This window comes from Eutrigla gurnardus (genome assembly GCF_963514095.1).
Source record: "Eutrigla gurnardus genome assembly, chromosome: 14".
Lineage (NCBI taxonomy): Eukaryota > Metazoa > Chordata > Actinopteri > Perciformes > Triglidae > Eutrigla > Eutrigla gurnardus.
The window spans coordinates 13,871,460-13,893,472 of record NC_139937.1 but is presented as its reverse complement, the minus strand read 5'-3'; the positions used below and the strand labels follow the sequence as shown (position 1 = coordinate 13,893,472).

Genomic DNA, 22,013 nt, shown 5'->3' with positions numbered 1-22,013 from the left:
TGGCTGTATGTGCAGCTCTTGCAGACAGAAACACCCTTTCTGGATATACATGACCTGCATTGTGATGAAAAGTGCCATAACATTCGTGCAATAAGAGTGACGTGTACCGATGGATATGAATTAGTCCAGAAACATACTCAAACAACATGGATGAGTGAATTACTCATCAGTGTGTTGTGCCCTGTGGATTAACTGTCGTCGTGACCTGGATCTCCCTGCCTGTTCCCTGACTCAACAAAGTCGTGGTGGGCGTGTAGAACAATATCCACAGCTGGCACAGGACGTCCATCTTCCTCTGGGCGAGGGCAGGGCCGTCCCCTGAAGTCCACTATCGTCCCCACGATTTGGAGCATGTTCGGATCCAGGTTGGAGAGCCGTTTGTCAATTAGCGATGAGTTCAACAGAGCGTTAGTCGCTGGTCTAAAGAGAGTAGACGGGCATATGTGCTGGTCTTCACCTGCTGCTTCCTGTCTGCCAGGAAGTGAGTGGTCAGTCGACAGGGGGAGGCTGGTAGGCTAACCAAAGAGTGAGGTCACCCTAGCTCTCCATAGCAATGAGAATGGGGACACCCTACCCCTACATCCCAACAAGCCTAATGGAGGGCTAGGGCAATGGGTGTATTGGAATTGGGCCATAGTCGGTGCATTTCTTTCTCCTATCCAGTTTGATTCAAATGAAATCGAATCAGGATAAACAAGGGATTATTTAATCTCCTCTTATTATAATGTCTGTTGTACCCTTTATTTAACCAGCCACTGAGATACAACATCTCCTCTGTGCTGGTCAACATGGGCAGCAAGTAAAAAGATTCAAGTACAAATAGCAATTAAAACTAAAGGACAGATTTATAATCTGGCCCTTTTCTTCTTTTTTTTCTGAGTTCTTGTGTCTCTAGCAGGCGTTTACTGTAGCTGCAGTGTGATGTGTGAAGTTCAGCACCAACGCCGTAAACAAGCCTCTTTGTGCCTGAGCAGAGCGCACTGATAATCTGCCGGAGCATTATCTTATGTCACTTTTTTGTGCATGCTATGCCCTTCTAATGCCAGAGTTTTACCTTGTCAACGCTCAGAGCTGCGCTCTCTGAATTTGAATGCAGTCGAGAGAAAGAAAGAAAAAAAAAAAGAAAAGAAACTGACATCTGTGTTGGTTCGTAATGCTGGTAGAGGAAATAAAATGATAACAACAGCCTTCGTCTAAATCCAGCGGAATGGCAACTTTCCTCATTCAGCAGCACAGAGACTTTTGAGGAGATGCCATTGCTGCCTCATTGGTTTTTCACTCCCTCTGATTACTCCTCTCATCTTATGTAAATCCTCTTAAGTCACATGTTATTGTTTATTGCAACTGTGAAGGTTAGGTGTTCCTAAGCCCTGTGCGTGCGCTTATCTCACCAGCGCACGCATCTTTGTCTCTCCAATGTGTCTTGTTTTCGTAATACACTAATGGATGAGAAAAGTTGTCTGGACTGATGCGGTGCCGACAACCAATCCACTGCAGTAAAATGCTAATCTCTCCCAGTGGCTAACAACTCTTCATGAAAGAGAGGCAGTTGCATGCTCCGGGGATATCACAGCATTATCAGAAGCCTGCTGAATTTGGGGATTTTTCTTTCGTTTTTTTTTTTAAATGGTGAATACAAACAATTCATAAACATACAATCACTTTTTTGACCAGTCAGCTTCCCGGCCTCTGTAGAGTGTTTGAATGAATTGGCACTGAACTAATTGTGGTCACAGGTTTTCTGAATGACACCCCTGATTTCCATGAATTCCCTGTATGATGATATGAATATGGTGGAACTGTTAGGGGCTCTTTTGGGGGCTTCAGGTTTCTCTGGGTCTGGCTTACAATGACTTTAACACGCAGGTAGTGAAAACATGGAACATGGAGACTCATCTAAAACATATTGGGGTCTCATTCATGAAACGTGAGCAGAATGGATGTGTGTGTAAACTTGTTTGCAGAGGGAAATTAACGTGTTTCAGCATTCATCAAAACGTTAGTAGAACTTGTTACAGATGACTTTAAAACACATATTTTAAATAAGACAAAATACTAGAAATATATAACACATTTCGCTGCTGGCAATTTGTATGTTTAAGCTTCAGATTAGTTTTCTTAAAAATGTAAATGACCAATTAAATCGACTTAATATCCTACAGACAACACGTCTAGGCTACAGGTTGAATAATAATATAAAAAAAATAATAATAAATCACAAGACCATTTTCTTTTGACTTCTTGGATTGATCTTTGGACGGAGGACACAGCTTTGGTAGCATCAGTCACCTCCCTCCCTCCTTTGATTTAGCCGTCCCTGTCACACCACTACTAATAGAAGAAAATAAATACATTTTTTTTTCTCAGCTCCACTTCGACCCCGAAATAACTTCAATCTCAGTCAGGAAAGTTTTTTTTTCTCTCCCTCTCTTTCTTTGCTTGTGCCATGAATATAACATGGTTAAAATGTGAGCTACATACCATGCGAAGCAGTGTGCAATTACATATGCTAATATGAAAGTGACAATCATTTTAACATTCAATTCTTTAAAAATGCATAAGTAAAGGTATTTTTTTTCATTTGTATTCTAAAATAATGGTTAGTTAAAATAAGTAGGCTGCTTTGTTCAGTAAGGAGAGAATGGGACGCCTTCATCACTAGTAGTGCAAGATAAAATCCCTATATTTTATACTCTTCATGCATGAATTGGTGCCTTTGCCAGGGATAAAAGGGTCAGGTGACTTTGGTGCTTTCAGCCCCTCCAAATATCTGAATGTCCCTGCTTGAAGGGGACGTGGTACCATACATATCGTCTACACCAGTGCTTCCGAAACTGTTTTTCTGGGGACCTAAATTTTTAAAATGTATGTCTATAAATTGCGCGAAGATCAAATTTGTGTGTAATTCAAGATTCCTGATGTTTACTGCCATGCCTGCATACATTTGATTTGATCTTGAATAGAACTTTTTGTTTGATCCATGTTATTGAAAGCATACACGTGTTAATCACTGTGAATCATTAGGAAGGGGCGGATCGTTGAACTCTGTTAGGACATCCCCGCCTCACTTGAACTTTGGAGCTGACCTACGTTTGTTAAGCTTTTGAACGCCACACATGGTGCGTTGACACTTCTCTTCAGGTCGGAGAAACCGGTTTCACTTCCCTTTTTAAAAAAAAATACCCCAACACTCTTGAGTTGTGCACAGCAGGGATGGCCGAGCCCAGCGGGATCCTGATAAAAGGAGGTAAAGTTGTGAATGAAGACTGCTCCGCCATCAGCGACGTCTACATTGAAAATGGGAAAATAGTTGAAGTGGGATTGAATCTGCGGGTCCCGGCGGGAGTGCGGGTCATCGATGCCACCGACAAACTGGTGATCCCGGGCGGCATCGACACCCACACACACATGGAGCTGGCGTTCATGGGCACCAAGGCTGTGGACGACTTCTATATCGGAACCAAGGTGAGCGTGTTTTATTTACATCGCTACAGATAGAAAGGGGGGGGGGAATAGGAGGGGCTCCTCCTCGCACTCCAGAGTGTGTCAAGTTAAACCAGAGACGCTCCGTAGCAAAGATGCCTCAGTACAAGCTCTTCCAACGGGTTGAAATGGCTTACCCATCCGGCCTCGTCAGTGGGCGTGGTCACGGTGTAGTCGCCTCTCTCGTACTTCTTCCGCGTTTTGAGTGGTGTGGATTAGTTAGCGAGCGCGTTCGCAAATGTTAGATCTCGCGATACCGTGTTGCTGACACAGAAAGATCTCGAGCAAAGTCAATTTTCTTCGAAGGCGTCCGTCTGAAAAATGAAATGGTCCAACGTTTACTTTGGGGGACTACGGAGCGAATTAATATGGTCAACATTATGCTCACGTTCGTTTTCACGGGGAAGTTGCGAAACCCACGTAACACAGATACAGAAAACCGGCTCTCGCAGGGGGATATCTCTCTCTGTCCACACCGTCTCTGGTTCAACATGGCCCGACAGAATACCAGCGGAAGTTAAGCGGCCTTGCCTTCACATTAAGGCGCTGTTTTGATATGTATTTCATTGCCTGCTTGTGTCACATCAGAATCAGAAAGAAAGACGGCTACACAGAAAATCTAGTCTGAGTAGCAATACGACGTTATTCCAAGTAAAATCCATGCATTCAAAATGTTACTTGAGGAAAAAAAAAATATTTGCATCAAAATATACGAAAAGTAGAAGGTATATCATGGCAGAATAATGTATATTATCATATTTGTTATCATATTTGATTAAAACTATTGACACATTATCATGGACATAATTTTAATGTTGCAGCTGGTTCTTTATATCCTGCAGGGTATATTTTGAATTTACTATTTTTGTTTTATCATGCTGAACCTGCAAGTTACTTGGCAGCTAAAGTCATCAAATAAATGTTGCGGGGAGTGATAGTTGCCTCTTAAGTACCAAATAATATAAAATGGAGATGAAGTACCAGCACCTGAAATTTGAATAATGTGCAGTATTTGAGCAAACATGATTTAAAGGCTCAAGACTCACCTGTTCAGAGTCTGAACAGGTGAGTCACAGGTGAGTCACCTAGTCGAGGTGAAGTCTGAACTTCAGACTTCACCTCGACTAGCATGACCCCCCCCCCCCCCCAAAAAAAAAACACCCTTATCTATAGCACTCTGATCGTAGCACTGTTGCTCTTGAACTACTAGTTTACTCAGATGAGGACCTAACACTTGTTCTACTTTTAGCTCTTACTTTATCGGCAATGATTCGTTGTGGTTTCCTTGTTTCCTTCTTTTGACAAATGTACTTATTGTAAGTCGCTTTGGACAAAAGCGTCTGCTAAATGACCTAAATGTAAATGTATAGCTTTCCATCACTACATGCTACAATAACTACATTATCTATCAATGTATCAAATTTGCTGGTAATAAACAGTATTTTGAAGGAGTTCAGGCAAAAACAGATCCTCGCTGTATTTATCTTCAATTTGATGTGCATGATGGCGTTTTATTTTGAAGGCTGTGACCAGAAGTGTATTTTCAACTTGTCTGACTTAACTTACGCTTGTATCATAAGAGGACAGGGTGCACATATTAAATGTGGAAGCTGTTTAAAAATACGTTTAAATTAAAGAACATTAAGCAAACAAACTGTATTACTTTATTCAATAAGTTCCTCATGCTTGTTTATTTGTCCACAACTCAAATGATAACAGGCTGTCATGCCTCATAATAAAAATCAAATCAAATACAGTATGTGTCAGCTTGTGTTAGTCGTATTATAATTCAGGTGTCACGGTGACGTGAAGCAGCTTTACTCTTTAACCTGCATGTGTGTGGTAACGTGTGTTTTACCAGGCCGCTCTAGCAGGAGGGACCACAATGATCATGGACTTTGTCATCCCCCAAAAAGGCAAGTCTCTCCTGGAGGCCTACGACTCTTGGCGGAAGACGGCTGATGCCAAAGTGTGCTGCGACTACTCGCTGCATGTCGCCGTCACATGGTGGAGTGATGAGGTGAATGAGCAGATCGTTGTTAATAAATGCACACACACAAAAAAACTTACTTTGGCAAAGTGTTAGTTTCCAGGTGTGTTTGCTAATGCCGAATAAAACTGCACCACATCCCAGTGTCTGTTAGGAATAAGAACATTAAATAGGACTTGTGTTTGTATTGTGTTGGCAGGCACCACATTGGAATATGTCTGCCACCCTCTTAGCCAACGCTTCTTAGAGCTAATCCTTCGTTTTTTTGGGTCTCCAAATGCTTCTCCAGGTCAAAAAGGAGATGCAGATACTGACCAAAGAGAAGGGAGTCAACTCCTTTAAGATGTTCATGGCCTACAAAGACGTGTTCATGCTGACGGACTCTGAGCTGTACGCCTCCTTCTCCCAGTGTAAGGAGACGGGAGCTATAGCTCAGGTGCACGCTGAGAACGGAGACCTGATCGCAGAGGTTAGTCGGAGCATGGAAACCTGAATAGTGTCACAAAATCAGGTCCCTCTTAATGTTGAAGATGTGGTTAACAGGTCAGATTAATAATGTCTATTATGGAAACACACCACAGTCCAGAAACAATGCTGCGTTCAAGGTCGACCCTGATTGACGTGTCCTCATGCAGTGTTTCCCCTGCATGTCCCAGGTGGCTCAAGGTCCATTGACACTGAATGGTAGCAGGTAGAGCAAATAACGAAAGCAATGTGATGAAATACCGAAGGCAAGTTTTGTCCAATGTCCACTGCAGGAACATTTACCCTGAAGAACCCCACATAGGTCTCTCTCAGCACATGTAGTTCCATATGTCGTACGTGGAACAGCACCAGTGTCATTAAATGTGTTAGTCCATTTACATGTGCCGGCTCTAGGGCTTTCGTCAAAAATGGCCAATTATTTCTCAGAAGTGTGTTTGTATTTTACAATTCACCTGTTTTTCCCCCTTCAAATGACAACATTTCACCACTAGGAGGCAGCACATGCTAAACAAATGTCGGGCCTGTTGTGGTGGGGAGCATGTGATTCATGCTGTCACTGGGATTGTGTAGTAAGCATGGAGGGGTGTTGTTGCTGCAGATGTTCTGTTTGGGGTCCTTTGGGCCCTCTGACTCTAAAAACAGCTCGATCCTCCAGAGGATTACTTATGAGCCTGATTCTGAACTGATGACGTATTTCATAAGACTGCCACAGAAAATAATATATATATAACTTCTGTTTGGGTTCTCTAGCTGTAAAACATTATTAAATACAATGGATGTACACCCATGAGTGGTGCAGGCAGCACACTTTATGTAGCATAACTCCTCCCAAATCCCTTATAGGTGTTAAGACTTCTGATCTTGGATATATATATATATATATATATATATATATATATATATATATATATATATGGCTTTGTGTTCATTTCTGTATTTTGTCACTTTCACAAAACAAGCAAACCCAGTTTGTAAGAAAAGTTTAATTTGTTTCTACATATTAGGTTTTAGAAAAGGGGAAAATTTTTTGAGGAAACAATTGTTATACTTTGTAATTATTGTCATACATATGTTTTGGTTTTGGTGTCTGTCGGACAGCAAACAACAAGGAAGTCAACTTCAACCAAACACATGGTTTTACGCACCGCTTTGACGTGTTGGTTCATGTTTCACATGCTCCTTACAATATTAGTCGAGTTATAGTTGAGTTATAGTGGAGCGTTCTCTGCTTGGACACTGTGTTGTTGCGGCCCGTCTCTCTCCTTTAACCTTTATGCTGTCTTGTTGTCCCCGACCCCGCTGGGACTCGGCAGGGGGCTAAGAAGATGCTGTCTCTGGGCATCACGGGGCCAGAGGGCCATGAAATGTGTCGGCCAGAGGAGGTGGAGGCCGAGGCCACCCAGCGAGCCATCACCATCGCCAACGCTGTCAACTGCCCGCTGTACGTGGTCCACGTCATGAGCAAGTCTGCTGCCAAGGTGGTGTCTAATGCACGCAGAGATGGTGAGTGTGGCTTTGCTGCCACCTGTTGTTGAAATAGGGCACGGTTGGGAGGCCAGAACCAACATCGGTGTTCATATTTATTATTAATATTGAATGTTTTTTGTTTCATAAATAATAATAAAAAAAAAAATCTTTTGCTTATAGCAGCAATACAAATTCTAAAGCCGAGGTTCTCTCATCAGCTCCTGAAGGGTTTATTCTTCATGTCTCCGCTGTGGTCATGTGACCTCTGACCTGCTTTCCTGTCTTCAGGGCGTGTGGTGTTCGGGGAGCCCATTGCGGCTGGATTGGGCACTGACGGCACCCACTGCTGGCACAAAGACTGGGGCCACGCTGCTGGTTTTGTCATGGGTCCTCCCCTCAGACCGGACCCCAGCACCCCTGGGTACCTCATGGACCTCCTGGCCAAGTAGGTGGATCAGAAAGTTTAGCAGCAAACCGTGTTCTTTGTAATTTAGCGTGTAAAAGAAGCTACTACTTCACAGATATGGGCTACTTTGCATATTAACTTAAACAGTGATTAGATAAGTGTGGCTGTTATTTATTTATTAATTCCCACATCTCTTCTGTCATCCATCCTGCATATATTCATCCATCCAATGTGCTAGTGATGATCTCAGTGTGACGGGGACGGACAACTGCACCTTCAATGTGTGTCAGAAGGCCCTCGGCAAAGAAGACTTCACCAAGATCCCAAACGGCGTGAACGGGGTGGAGGACAGGATGTCTGTCATCTGGGAGAAAGGAGTGGTGCGTCCTACTAATATGAACGCACCTTAATATTACACCAAATTATTGGTATCATTTCAGCACAGTGTCACTTTAAATTAGAAGGGTCCTACAGGGGCCCCTTTACTGCTATTGGTAGTTTATCCTACATACAGTATATTAATCCCCAGTGTTAGGTGTGGCTAAGAATACTCTTTTAAATAATTCTGCTCTTCTCATTTTATTTGAACTGAAATATCAAGTTTTTGTGTTTTTCCATAAAGGTCCATGAACTTTTAATGTAAAGTCTTCGGAGCTGCAGATTTCTGCAGAAAGCCACCGTTGCTTTTTTCCTCATTGCTGTTGTGTTTCCGTGCCACTGCCCTCGGGGGCCACTGAGAAGATTTACCCCATTCCTCAGTGCTTACAAATCACACATTCGATGATATTCTGGCAGAAATGGGTTGCTTGCTGCTGCAGTTAAGCACTGACCTTTCGCCTGCTAATTCTTTATTTTGTCGCCCTTCCACTGTGGGCCCCCTTAACTTGAACCCGCTCCTTTTGTGCGTTTCCCTCCCTCAGCACAGCGGCAAAATGGACGAGAATCGATTTGTAGCTGTCACCAGCAGCAACGCGGCGAAAATCTTCAACTTCTACCCGCAGAAAGGCCGTATCGCCAAGAACTCGGACGCTGACGTGGTGATATGGGACCCTAAGATGACAAGGTGAGGACCTGTGTGTGTGTGTGTGGTGTGTGGTGTGTGGTGTGTGTGTGTGTGTGAGAAACATTTCCAGCAGTGCTATCAGCGGCTTCTGTAGATGTGACGTGCAGATGGTGCTGCTGAAACATTGGGCAGACTTGAAAGTACGTCTCCCATGTGTCAGCATTGGAATGAATAAGATAAGCGTCATAAAGTTCTGCAGTAAAGCACGCAGGCTATACATACAGGCAACTAAAAAGAGAAGTGATGTGTCTTTCATCCTGTGCCACCTCAACACACACACACACACACACACACACACACACACACACACACACACCACGTGAGACGATTGTGCTCTATCCAGAAGTCAGGATATGTCATCACTTATCTACAGCTGCGACATCATTTACATATGAATCAGTCAGTAAAAAAAAAAACAGTTGGAACGATTCATTCTTTGCCATATTTGGTCTTTTTTTTTTTAAGGAAGGATTTTAACACACTAGCTTAAGCCAGATACGCACAGTGGGATGATGCTGATGGGTCACGGTGAGGATCTTAGGAGATGACTAATATTTTGCGTGGGAGCTAAACCAATTTTCATAGTAGCATAAAAAGGCTATTTTCAGTAACCGGTTCAGAATATCACAAGGCTGTCTATTTAAAATCCGATCATGTGATGGTTTCTTTCCCTCTTCCCGATATTATCCCAACAAAGATACGGAGCGGAGGACAGTATGCTGCTCTGTGGAGCGCATGCAGATGCAGGCACAGAGGACAGTGTGTGTACTGTAGCACACTGAATCTTACGTAACCCAGCATGTAACTGCACTGCTCTGTTTGCTGCAGAATCTGGGTTGAGCCCCTCAGGGAAGTCACTAATTTGCCGATGTGAATTGGAGAAGAACACATTGCGCCCCGGTATAATTTGCTGGTCACAAAAAACACCTCGTGTGAGACCTTCACTGCTTTTCTCGTGGAGGAGTTCACGGCTCTTCTGGTCGTCCTCGGACGTCACCTGCCTGCGTGCGCGCCTTCCGTTCCGTCTGCAGATGTTTTGATGCCACTTCGAGCGTGACAGCGCCTCGCGTTTGAGCGCTCCAGCCGTGAATTCATCTGTGAAACTTGGTAATGAGATGCCCTCGGCGCAAGTGTCGCCTCGCAACATCCGGGACCTGGAGGGGCCACAAGCGGTTGCGTAATCGCGAAACGCCTCGGAAGTTCGTTCAGTTGTCTCATAATTGGGCTACTTGAATTATGAGGACTTGTGTTTGTTCACATTTGGTGCACCAAATGTGAACAAACACACAAACACACATGCACATGGATTCTGGAAGACATGGATTCTGGAAGACATGTCTTCCAGAATCCATGTGCATGTGTGAGTGAGAGGGAAACAAAGAAAAATATATTCCATGTTTAATGGAACTGGCTGACTTTCACTCAGATATGATTTATTTGTTAGATATCATCGATCGTACCGTGCAGAGCATTTGATTACTTTAATATGAATCGTTGTAATTGGCTTTCCCTCTAAGAGATTTATGAGATTTTCCAGAAAGCCCTTCCTACCGGAAGCACACAGGTAACATCCTCAGTAGGGTCATTTTACAGTAACTATGAATGGGAACTTGATGCGCACACAGAAACTTGTAAACTGTCTTTTGGTGCCTTTCAGCTACTTGTTTTGGTTTGACGGTTGATAACATTTTACTACTTTTGGCATTGTTTTCTATGCTACCTGTACAAAACAACTTGAAATCAATGCCAAGGTGTATCTGTTTTTCATTATATGTCTTGTGTGTAAACTTTCTTACATATAGCTGTCAGATAAATTTAGTGGAGTAAAAGTAAATGTAGCATAATAATACAGAAATTAAGTAAAAATACCACAAAACGCTGAAGGGAGCCTATTGTTACATCTGGCCAGAGACTGCAGATGGAAACCTGCCTTTTGGCTGACTTGGCACATTTACAGCAATGGTAATTATTACATACTGTCCCTGTTAAATAAAGAAAAATGTAATTAGCTCCATGTCTATGTGGTTGGAGGGAGATCATAGCAGTAGCATGGTGCAGCACAATTGAGAGTATTCATGAGTTTGACATAAATCTTGAATAAAGCAATTCCTCCCTTCTGATATATTTACCAGTTGTGATATCAGATGAATAATTTAAATTATTTTTAAACATTTCTGGCAATAAACTCTATTGCAGCCAGGCTAAATTTGTTAAGGAACCTGTCTGGCATCTCCACTTTTTAACGTCCAGGCTTGTGAGAGAAGAGAGCGTCTTCTGAGCAGAAGCAGTAAATAAAACATTATATCGCTTGTTGCTGCAAAGTAAGTGAGCTGAAGTCAATGCCGTGTGTGAGCACATCTTGGCAGACTGGAACGGAATCCATGATGGTTTCACAAGAGGTTTCTCTTTTCTTTTGTTCAGCTCGGTATTCAGAGAGCATGCTGTGATTACAGCATTAACACCGAGGTTTTCATCTGATAAATACATTTAATTCTAAAGTAAATGAGCAATAAAAGGTGGTTTGAATCTGTGTGTCTTGGTAGGACGATATCGGCGAAGACCCACCACCAGGCTGTGGACTACAACATCTTCGAGGGCATGGAGTGCCACGGCGTCCCTGTCGTCACCATCTCCAGGGGCAAAGTGGTCTATGACGCCGGGCAGCTGAAGGTGTCAGCGGGGCACGGCAGCTTCGTCCACAGACAGCCCTTCTCTGAGTTTGTTTACAAGAGAATCAAGCAAAGGGATCAGGTAAGTGAAGCCCTACACGTTTTCATATCTAGAAAATGCCATCCCAGTTAGTACATGTTGGTTCAGCTGTTTTTACAGTTGGTATACAATGATGGCATAGAACGGTGTATGCATGCAGTTTGCGCGCCTGTGTTTATTTTTTATACCAACCATTTAAGTAAGTTGAACTCGTTAAACTGTGAAGGAATTCTGTGGAACTTGAGTCCACTGTTGGAGTATTGATTCTGCCAACTGAACATTTTTAACACAGGTTTAATTCCCAAGTTGTCTCAGGTGAAAACATTCAAACATTGCATCTTTTTAATGATGTTAAAGGGTCTATTTGAGTGCCAAAGTTGATTGATTTTAAAAAAATGTAAAAAAGAGAGAGATTGCTTATATGCTAAGCATCTTTCAGAGGACTGAAATTCAGATTTATGTTGAATTTGGAGCAGATTGTGATGAGGAACTGCACACTAAGGTCACATGACCTTTCTCTCTGCTTTGGCCTGCAGGTGGGACAACCAACAGCTGTGATCAGGAAGCCTTATGGAGGCAAAGTCATTTCTCTATGAACAGAAATCGACAGGTGCTTTAAATCTCCAACGACGTGTAATCACCAAGTGTAATCCAGAATCAACCAAAGTCACTGATGAACCTGCTCTGAGTGGATTCTACAGTTTTAACATGACCAAGATATTTCTGCAACTCCTCTATAGATCACGCAGCCAGTTAAGCCACTGTGTGCAGCAAAGGTGGTGTTGATGTTTAGGTCACTGATCTGTTGGCAGATAATGCCTTTTGCTACAGTTGTTCAGTGAGGTTTCCAGGTCAGCTGTGCTCAGTACACCGGTTGGTAGAAGCCACTGTGCTGCTGTAAAGGATATATGCTCTAACATGAATTATGCAATCAAGTAATCCACTGCAAGGAACGGAAATAGAGCTTGTGCATCATTTCATGCTTTCAATAGCCAGTGTGATTAGAAAACAGCATCTTTCATCATCACTGTCATTTAATTGTGTTATAAAATCTTATTTTTTAAAACTGGCTTTAGTTGTGAATGTCTTCTTTTCCAGGGTTTTTTTTCTCTCCACTTGTTTTCCTTAATGTTTGTTGCATTTGGTAACGGGCTTCTCACCCAAAAGCATCTTTTACCTTGTTGAAATATTCATTAAGATGACGAGCAGGAAAGTATGAAGATTTACTTTGTCGACCCAGATTTACTCTGTGTTTGCATATTCATCAGGATCGCACATTATCATATGCACTTCTTCTATGCCCATGTATGGACTGCGTTCATTTTTTCCCATGGTTTAAAAAAAAAAAAACAACAACAAAGTCTGTGGCTGTCACCGAGCATCATGTGGCAGCTTCCTATTGGGCTGGCATGCTGGCGTGGTATTATGCCGCAGGGCCAGTTGAGACATAATGTGAGCTTATCATGTTGCCACACGGGTCAGTGGCGGCGTGTGAGTCACAGAAGGCCTACTCATCCTTGAGCTGTACCACTTCCTTCCTCGTGTCTCTGACAGGAAGCGGTGGTGTGGGATTGTGCAGTCGAGTCATGGATCCCAGAAAATGTGCCCTGCTGGATTTTCTCTACAGGCTTCTATGGATTATCGTTGGAGTTAAAAGAAATGAATAATATGTTTAATAAAAATCAATAACCAGAAAATATACACTGAATGTATGTTCATCTTTTTTTTTTTAAAGAGGTAATCGTTCACATTAAATATTGAATCTACATAATTCCACACATAAATGTAAATATTTTAAGTCAAAGTATTTTATCAAAGTTGGGGAAATTGTTCATTTAGAGTGGAATAGGTCCGAAAAAGATTAGGCCTCTTTCAGAGTAGAAGCACACTATTGTGCTTTTACATTATGATTGGAAAGCTCTGGTCTGCTCATCAAGAGCTATTTAAGGTTACTGTCTTGACTGAGGAAATGTCAGTGTTTTTTATAAACTCTATATTGCTGGTCCAGAATCTGAATAATGCATTGTAATATAATGGTTTTACATTGGGGAGCGTTCCACTAAATGTGCACGTAGCATCAGGGAGGAGCATTTGTTGCTTTTTGTAGCTAACAGCAATGGAAGAGCTGAAACGGTGAAAACACTGTAATGTAAAACAATATCATACCTGTAACAATGCAGCACAAGAAACTAACTTTTGTCAATGATTGCGTTGCCCTTGTGCATGCTGGGAGGCTCAACCGTATGAATGGGTAAATTCATCATAGAATACCGTCATCTGCCTTGTTATATAATGAACATGATGTAATGTGTGTGAAGTCTGATAAATGCGATGACATAGGTGAGTGTCTATTGTCATTAAATTGAATGTAATTATAACCTCTAGATTGATGGCCTCTAATAAGGTCTTCTCTCTCGCCTTGAACATCCATGGTAACCATTATAGAGGACTGGCATACTGAACTGTTATGTCATATGATGTAACTCTATCAACTTCTACAGCAGGCTGACAGTGTAACAATGATACTGTACAGATGGAGCCAAATAATGGAGCACAGTGTCTGAGCATATTTATTACTTTTTATATTACGAGGAAAATAAATGTATCTAAAACATATGTACACAAAGTAGTCCCAAATACACATATACATTAAAACTGTTACATAAATATTAAAAATATCAGAAAGGTACAAGGTGCATAGGAGCAGAAACCAGTATTCCCCAGTTCAGCTGGAACTCTTAAAGCTATCCTAGTCTGATCTGGTGAAATAGATATCTACATGATCTAATGTAGATCGTTTTTTGTGTGTTTTTGGAGTTTAAACAAGCCTTAAATTAAAAAAAGAGACATTTCAATTCTCAGTTGGAAGATAAATATTATTAATATATATACATATACATATTGATCCAAGTGGAACACCTTTAACAACCTGAGGACTCGATTTGAAACCATCTTCAACAAAAGTCTGAAGTCAGAATGAATTGATTTCTAAACAGAATGATCAAAAATAAGTGAAAGCAGCTTATTTAAGGGACTATTGTACTGTTGGCTTCCTCCAGAGAAGCACGTTGAGAGTGGACAGGTAGTTAAAATAACAAATGTCACCTTTGTGCAATGAGGTAAATGTTTTAAAAAGTGATCCCTTATTCAGGATCATTGAGGCATAGAATCCACTGTTTGTCCTCACCAGGAGACAAGCTCTGAAGCTTTCTTATTCCCAGAATAAAAGCAGTCATGTAGCAAAGAGAATAACTTCCTCAGACTGTACTTTGTGGATCCCCTTTGGGCCTGAAGAGCAGCGGGCACCAGAAATGTAACTGAAAAGAGAAGACAAATCACCCTCATGCATTATTCACAGAGATTTACCAACTTTACTAGCGATGACACACAGAATGCTTACCTGGAAATAGAGTGATGTGAGGTTGCAGTCTTTCCCCTTCCCCTTTTTGTGTCTCTTCTTCAGGATTTTGGCGTGCAGGTACTGCACTCGCTCCTCCGCTGCGGTGGAGAAGAATCGCTCACAGACCATCAGCCTGATCTGGGCCACTTTGGCAGCCATCAGAGCCATGACGAACAGGGTGAGCAGGATGGCAGCCAGAGGGACTACAGAGGTGTAGAGCAGCAGCTTTGGTTTAGGGAGACATTTCTCCTCAAACAGGGTCACAGAGTAGGAGAAGTCATTTTCATGGGTTTCCTCACCGAGTGGTATGCCTATTAAAGTTGGAATCCCCTGAGAAGATAAGTGAATAGATATTCAGCGGCTGTCCGACTGGAATGAATGCAGTAAATGCAGAAACGTCTCAGTCTTTCATAAACATACTTACTTTGATGCTCATTAACAAAGGGACGTTGAATGGTTCCAGCTCTGACAACTTTGTTGTTACAATATCCACAAAGCAGTAGAGCAAGGCATCCGCAGTGATAAATATGACCCAAGCTACAAAATGGGAGACAACGGGGACTCCAAATTTCAGCACAGCTCTCCCCTCCGAGGCGGTGGGACGGGCCAAGGGGACGGCGGCGTACAGCTTCTCTTCCTCCGGTGTGAGGGGGAGGACGTGGGGCTTCCCTCCCGCCTTCTGCTTCTCGTCAAAACGAACAAACCTGCTGCTCACAAAGCGGTTTTTGTACTTCATATCATTGCAGTATTTTCTGACGTGCAACGCTATGAACATCACGAGCACGAGGAAGCTGATGGCGGGAAACATCTTGTCGGTCACAGAGGAGACCGTGCTCATGAGGGACTTGACGTGCTTCACGGTGTCATTCAGCTTCTGCTCTGCTTCGCTCAGTTTCACCCGGAAGTTTTCTGATTCCAGTCTGGGCGAAACCTTGAGTTGGGAGTCGAGGTTCACCACCCCTAAGTCTGTTACCCCCTTGAGCATGTTTCCGAGCCACTTCAACATCTTGACGTAGTTGCTGAATGGAGCGATGATGGCTGCTTTCTTGGCCCTGAGGTTGCAAATCATGCTGCGGACCAGGCCGGTGACGTTCTCCAAGGTGTTGCGGATGTTCCTAAGAACCACTAAACTGGTTCCAGCGGTCAGGAGCAGGTTCCGACTCTTCTTCATGAAAATGGAGATCACAAAGAGAGTCCCTAAGCACCTTGCTCTCTTTGATAGGAAGAGGGCAACCGTTAGTAGTGTCCCGACGCAGCCGGCGATCCCGCCAGCTACTGCTAGCTCATAATTCAGGGCGAAGAGGAGGTAGAGGAGGAGCAGGGAGCTGAGCAGGAGGCTGGAGAAGCTACAAGTGAGGAGGAAGATGAGAGTTCTTCGAAAGCTATCCCTTTTACCAGTTACAAAAACATCCACAGTCAGATAACCAAGATCCTTGAGGCTTTGTTTCATTGTGATCCATGTGAATAGCATCCTGGACCTTGAAGAAGGTAGCGGGGGAGGGGACCTAACACATTGAAAACAGAGGTTAAATAGACAGATACTTGCAAAAGACATCCAGCATTTCATTTTCAGTGATTTGACTTAACCTTAATGTCAAAATTGTAATCTCTAAAGATACATTTTAAATGTTAAAATGCATGAATAAATCACAAGGTACATACCTGCGGTGTAGAGCTTGACATCTATTCTCATGCATGTAGTTTGCAGTTTCCTTAAATACGGCTTAAACAGGAACTCTTCTGTCCCATCAAGCCTCAGGCATTTGTCATTTGCCAGTCATCCCTTTTTTTAACCAAAAGCAGAAGCAAGCCCAATTTTGACAGTGTCTGAGACTTGCTTGTGCTTTTGTATTTTACTGAGGATTGCAAGGCTATGCGTCACTAATCATGACGCACAGCCATTCAGATTAATTAGTGTAGGCCTATATACACCTTAAAAGGACAGTTCACACCCAAACATCCAAAATATATACTTCCTCTTACATGCGTGCTATTTATAAATAAGATTGTTTTGGTGTGACATGCCAGGTTTTGGAGATATTGGCCATAGATGTTTTCGGGTTGTGCATCCATCTATGGCCTAAAACCCAATGCCTCAGAAATGAAACCAACACAAATATCCACATGAAGCTGAAAGCAAGTCAACATAAACATGTTTTAAGTCATAGTATAGTATGTCAGGAAAAATCATAGTATAGTAAGTTATTAAAAATTAGTATTATAGTATACCATTATATATTTTGAAAAAAAAAGATTAATAAATAATAAAAAGCACATAGTATAGTATGTTGTGATTATTTTGAAAAAGTGATTAAAAAAAAGTCATGATATACAAAGTCATAAGAAAGTCCTGATATAGCACGTCGATAAAAATCTTTAGAAAAGACATAATATAGAATGTTGAAAAACTCATAAAAATAATAAAAACATAGAATGTCAAAAAAGTCTTAGTATACTATGTCAAAAAATTCCTTTAAAAAGACATAGTATAGTATGTCCAAAAAGTCATACAAAATCATAACCTAGAATGTCAAAAATATCATAGTATAGAATGTCGAAAAATATCATTAAGGAGTCATAGTACAGCAAGTTGAAAAAAGGCATTAAAAAACTACTTAAAAAGTAATAAAAACGTAAAAGTATGTAGACAAACGTCATAAAAAAGTGTTGAATAATATCATAGGATAGCATTCTGAATAAAAGTAATTTTTTCAGAAAAAATGTCAAAAAAGTCATATAAGTCATATTATATTATTTTGAAAAATATCATAGCACAGCAAAAAGTCATGATAGCATGTTGAAAAAAATCCTTAAAAAAGACAGTATAGAATGTTAAAAAAAGCATAAAAAATAATGATATAGAATGATATAGTATGTCGAAAAAAGTAATAAAAAAATACATAGTATACGTCCAAAAAACATGAAAATCATAATCTAGAATGTCGAAAAATATCATTAAAGAGTCATATTATAGCATGTCGAAAAAAGTGACTAAAAAAGTCAGGCAAAAAAGTCATAGTATAGCATGTCAAAAAAAGTGACTAAAAAAGTCATAGTATAGCATGTCAAAAAAAGTGACTAAAAAAGTCATAGTATAGCATGTCAAAAAAAGTGACTAAAAAAGTCATAGTATAGCATGTTGAAAAAAGTGACCAGTGTTTCCCCTAGAATTTTTTTCAGGCCCGGTGGTACCCACTGAAAAAACCCTAAACAGACGAGACGCGTGGGATGGTGTATTGGTGCAGTTGGATTAAGTCAGGTGGCACAGCAAGCAGTCTGCAATTCTGCAATTATTATATTTGCATTCAACATTTTTGTTCAACCGAGTGTATTCAAGGTTTTCAAGGATTCAAGGAGAGAGTGACTTATTAAGGTGCCGGTTGATGGAAATGATCCAAAATTAGGGGCTGGAAAAATATGGCTGGAAAATGAGGAGCATCACATTAATAGCTACAGATACTGTAAAACACTAAAACGACATATGAGTGCATATATTGTCTTATTTTATCAAGTAAAATATAAGTTATAGGTTTACTCAACAGCCTAATAGTTCATAGAAATTCAGGGAGAAATAGGTTAACTTTCCACAGCTTATCAAAAAACAAGGCTCATTTTATTAACATAGGCTGCCTAAGGGCGCAATCAGTAGCGTGCCTCGGCACGATTGCCCCAGGGGGGTCGCCCGCGGCTTGCATTCACACTGCCCGTTAGCCGGTTGTACATACGTCATTACGTCCTAATACTACACACGCATGGGTGGATGTTGTTTTTAAGGAGCGCCGTCTCTGCATATATTTCTCACAACACTCGACCTGCATCAGCGAATGTGCGCACGAGCGGATCTGTGCGAGCAGGCAGCGCGAGGAAAGCGGGTTTTGGACGGAGACACACAGCGGCATTTTTCTTATAAATGCATGTCCTGTTCCGCTCACACAAAATACAGTGTAAACTTTCCGTGTTTTCAAAGTAGAAAGCGACATCGTGGTGGTTTAACGAGGCAGAGCGGCATCAGAACAACATCAAGTGCGTAAAGTACACGAAGAAGAACGTAGCGGGAGCGCGCGGCGAGGATTGTTGCGGCCGCGCGTCTTGCGGAGCAAGTCTACTGTGCTGCGCGCAGTGGCGGCGCCAGGGAGGGGCTTGGTTGGGCTATAGCCCCATCAAGAATTGTGTCAGCCCTACCGTTAGCCCTACCATAAAACCACCAAGAAAAAAACAACAACAAAATAACCAAGAAAAGTGCGGAGTTCAACAGCACCACCACGTCACGTCGTAACGGCATTCAGGCAGCTGCGATGACAACTGTCACTGATCTGGGTTCATTAACAGACTGTACTGTCCGTACGTCAACGTCACTCATGTGAGCCCGCTTTTAGTGTATGCTCGACACAGAGACAGCAGGCTACTAGTTTGTAAGCTACCTGGCTCTAGCAGTTCGCGTTAGCGGCTTATAGTCACTCACGTTAAGTTAACGTTAGTAAGCTGGTCAAAATTGATCATGGATACATTTGTTTTTAAACGTCGTCGGACGGAACAACAGATGGCGGTGGCGGGCGTGTTGGATAAAACTACGGACGCACCGTTGACACCTGCAGGGGAAGATGACCACTCGGGTCCCGGCTGTTAACGTAACTATTCACGTTTCGCTGTCTCTGTCTCTCTCTCTCTCTCACTGTGTGCGTGATTATAGCTGCGGGAGGGTGTTGTCAGCGCCGCCGCCAGGATTCAATTTCAATGTACGCACAGAAACGGCAAATACAACAACAAATGGAAAAATACTTTTTTAAGACAAAATCTAATGTTTTCAGTATCAGTATGTATTGTGTAGTGGAGAGGGGCCAACACACGCTATGCGTAATTGCGCACACACGCGCGATCGTCCTCTCAAATGCGGCTGCATCCGGCCCGGTTCAGCAGCATCAATTTTTTTTTTCCACCTTCAAAATAAGTCCTCCCAGTGCGTACTGGATTCCGGCTGGCAGCGCCACTGGGTGTTGTTATATATTCACATTGAAATTCTGACATTGATTGGAGCCCCACCGTCATATGAGTTAGCCCCACCGTAGTTGAACCAGAAAAAATACTCTGGCGCCGCCACTGCCTTTGATACATGTCACATCCCCCTCTCTCTCCCATTTCCTCTCTATCCACCGCTAAATACAAAGGTGTCTATGCAAGAAAATAATCTTTAAAAAAAAAGCCTTGATCATATTGCTAAAAAAAGGTCATGCTATAGCATGTCGAAAATTCACGAAAAAGTCAGTCAGAATATATTCATAAAAAGATATTTAAAATTGTTAAAGAGTCATAAAAATTGCTCATATCGCTTGATGCACCAAGTCTCAGTGTAGTGAGTCCAAAACAGCCATAAAAAGCCATGGTCAACTTTTTCAGGGAAAAAATTCAGCGACAAAATTCATAAAATGTTGTAAAAATGATGTAAAAGTCCTAACATATGCTTCTATATCTCGGTCAATCAAAATCTGAGTGTAGTGAGTGCAAAATAGTTATAAAAAGGCTCATTCATGGCAGGCAGGCAGGTGGTTGAGTGGTTAGAGTGCATGCCATTTACCCATGTCTGCATATATGCAGCAGCCTCAGGTTCGAATCCCGGCTGGAGATCCTTTGATACATGTCACATCCCCCTCTCTCTCCCATGTTTCCTCTCTATCCACTGCCAAATACAAAGGTGTCTATGCAAGAAAATAATCTTTAAAAAAAAAAGCCTTGATCATATTGTTAAAAAAAGGTCATGCTATAGCATGTTGAAAATTCACGAAAAAGTCAGTCAGAATATATTCATAAAAAAATATTTAAAATTGTTAAAGAGTCATAAAAAACGCTCATATCGCTTGATGCACCAAGTCTCAGTGTAGGGAGTCCAAAACAGCCATAAAAAGCCATGATCAATTTTTTCAGGGAAAAAAAAAGTCATACTATAGCATGTCGGAAAAAAAGTGAAAAATCGACAAAATTCATAAAATGTTGTAAAAATGATGTAAAAGTCCTAACATATGCTTCTATATCGCGTGTCAATCAAAATCTGAGTGTAGTGAGTGCAAAATAGTTATAAAAAGGCTTAGTCATATCCCCCCCCCCCCCCCCCCCAAAAAAAGTCATACTATAGCACGTCGAAAATTCACGAAAAAGTCAGTCAGGATATATTCATAAAAAAATATTTAAAATTGTTAAAAAGGCATAAAAATCGCTCATCTCGCTTGACGCGCCTAGTCTCAGTGTAGTGAGTCCAAAACAGCCATAAAAAGCCATGGTCAACTTTTTCAGGGAAAAAAAAAGTCATACTATAGCATGTCGGAAAAAAAGTGAAAAATCGACAAAATTCATAAAATGTTGTAAAAATTATGTAAAAGTCCTAACATATGCTTCTATATCGCGTGTCAATCAAAATCTGAGTGTAGTGAGTCCAAAACAGTCATAAAAAGGCTTATTCATGGCAGGCAGGCAGGTGGTTGAGTGGTTAGAGTGCATGCCATTTACCCATGTCTGCATATATGCAGCAGCCTCAGGTTCGAATCCCGGCTGGAGATCCTTTGATACATGTCACATCCCCCTCTCTCTCCCATGTTTCCTCTATATCCTCCACTAAATACAAAGGTGTCTATGCAAGAAAAAAATCTTTTAAAAAAAAAGCCTTGATCATATTGTTAAAAAAAGGTCATGCTATATATATATGTTGAAAATTCACGAAAAAGTCAGTCAGAATATATTCATAAAAAAATATTTAAAATTGTTAGAGTCATAAAAATCGCTCATATCGCTTGATGCACCAAGTCTCAGTGTAGTGAGTCCAAAACAGCCATAAAAAGCCATGATCAATTTTTTCAGGAAAAAAAAAAGTCATAGTATAGCATGTCAAAAAAAGTGACTAAAGAAGTCATAGTATAGCATGTCAAAAAAAGTGACTAAAAGTCATAGTATAGCATGTCGAAAAAAGTCTATCATATTGACTTTTATTTTTGATATACTTATATACTTCAGTGTCGCCTGT

At 41.5% G+C, this 22,013-nt stretch overlaps 2 protein-coding genes across 2 annotated transcripts; one reads left to right on the top strand and one right to left on the bottom strand.

Moving 5' to 3' along the window:
- The first annotated feature begins 3,145 nt into the window (after nucleotides 1-3,145).
- Nucleotides 3,146-13,327, top strand: dpys (dihydropyrimidinase). The gene is made up of 9 exons (XM_084026283.1): nucleotides 3,146-3,465; nucleotides 5,345-5,503; nucleotides 5,763-5,942; nucleotides 7,273-7,462; nucleotides 7,715-7,871; nucleotides 8,071-8,212; nucleotides 8,753-8,895; nucleotides 11,439-11,646; nucleotides 12,141-13,327. The coding sequence occupies exons 1-9, from the start codon at nucleotides 3,214-3,216 to the stop codon at nucleotides 12,198-12,200; spliced, it is 1,491 nt and encodes a 496-aa protein (XP_083882409.1). The 5' UTR covers nucleotides 3,146-3,213; the 3' UTR covers nucleotides 12,201-13,327.
- A 902-nt stretch (nucleotides 13,328-14,229) lies between these two features.
- dcstamp (dendrocyte expressed seven transmembrane protein) lies at nucleotides 14,230-16,675 on the bottom strand. Its single transcript, XM_084026409.1, has 4 exons — nucleotides 16,667-16,675; nucleotides 15,429-16,509; nucleotides 15,005-15,334; nucleotides 14,230-14,921 (listed from the first exon to the last, which is right to left on the bottom strand). The coding sequence occupies exons 2-4, from the start codon at nucleotides 16,473-16,475 to the stop codon at nucleotides 14,862-14,864; spliced, it is 1,437 nt and encodes a 478-aa protein (XP_083882535.1). The 5' UTR covers nucleotides 16,476-16,509; nucleotides 16,667-16,675; the 3' UTR covers nucleotides 14,230-14,861.
- Nucleotides 16,676-22,013: the final 5,338 nt, after the last annotated feature.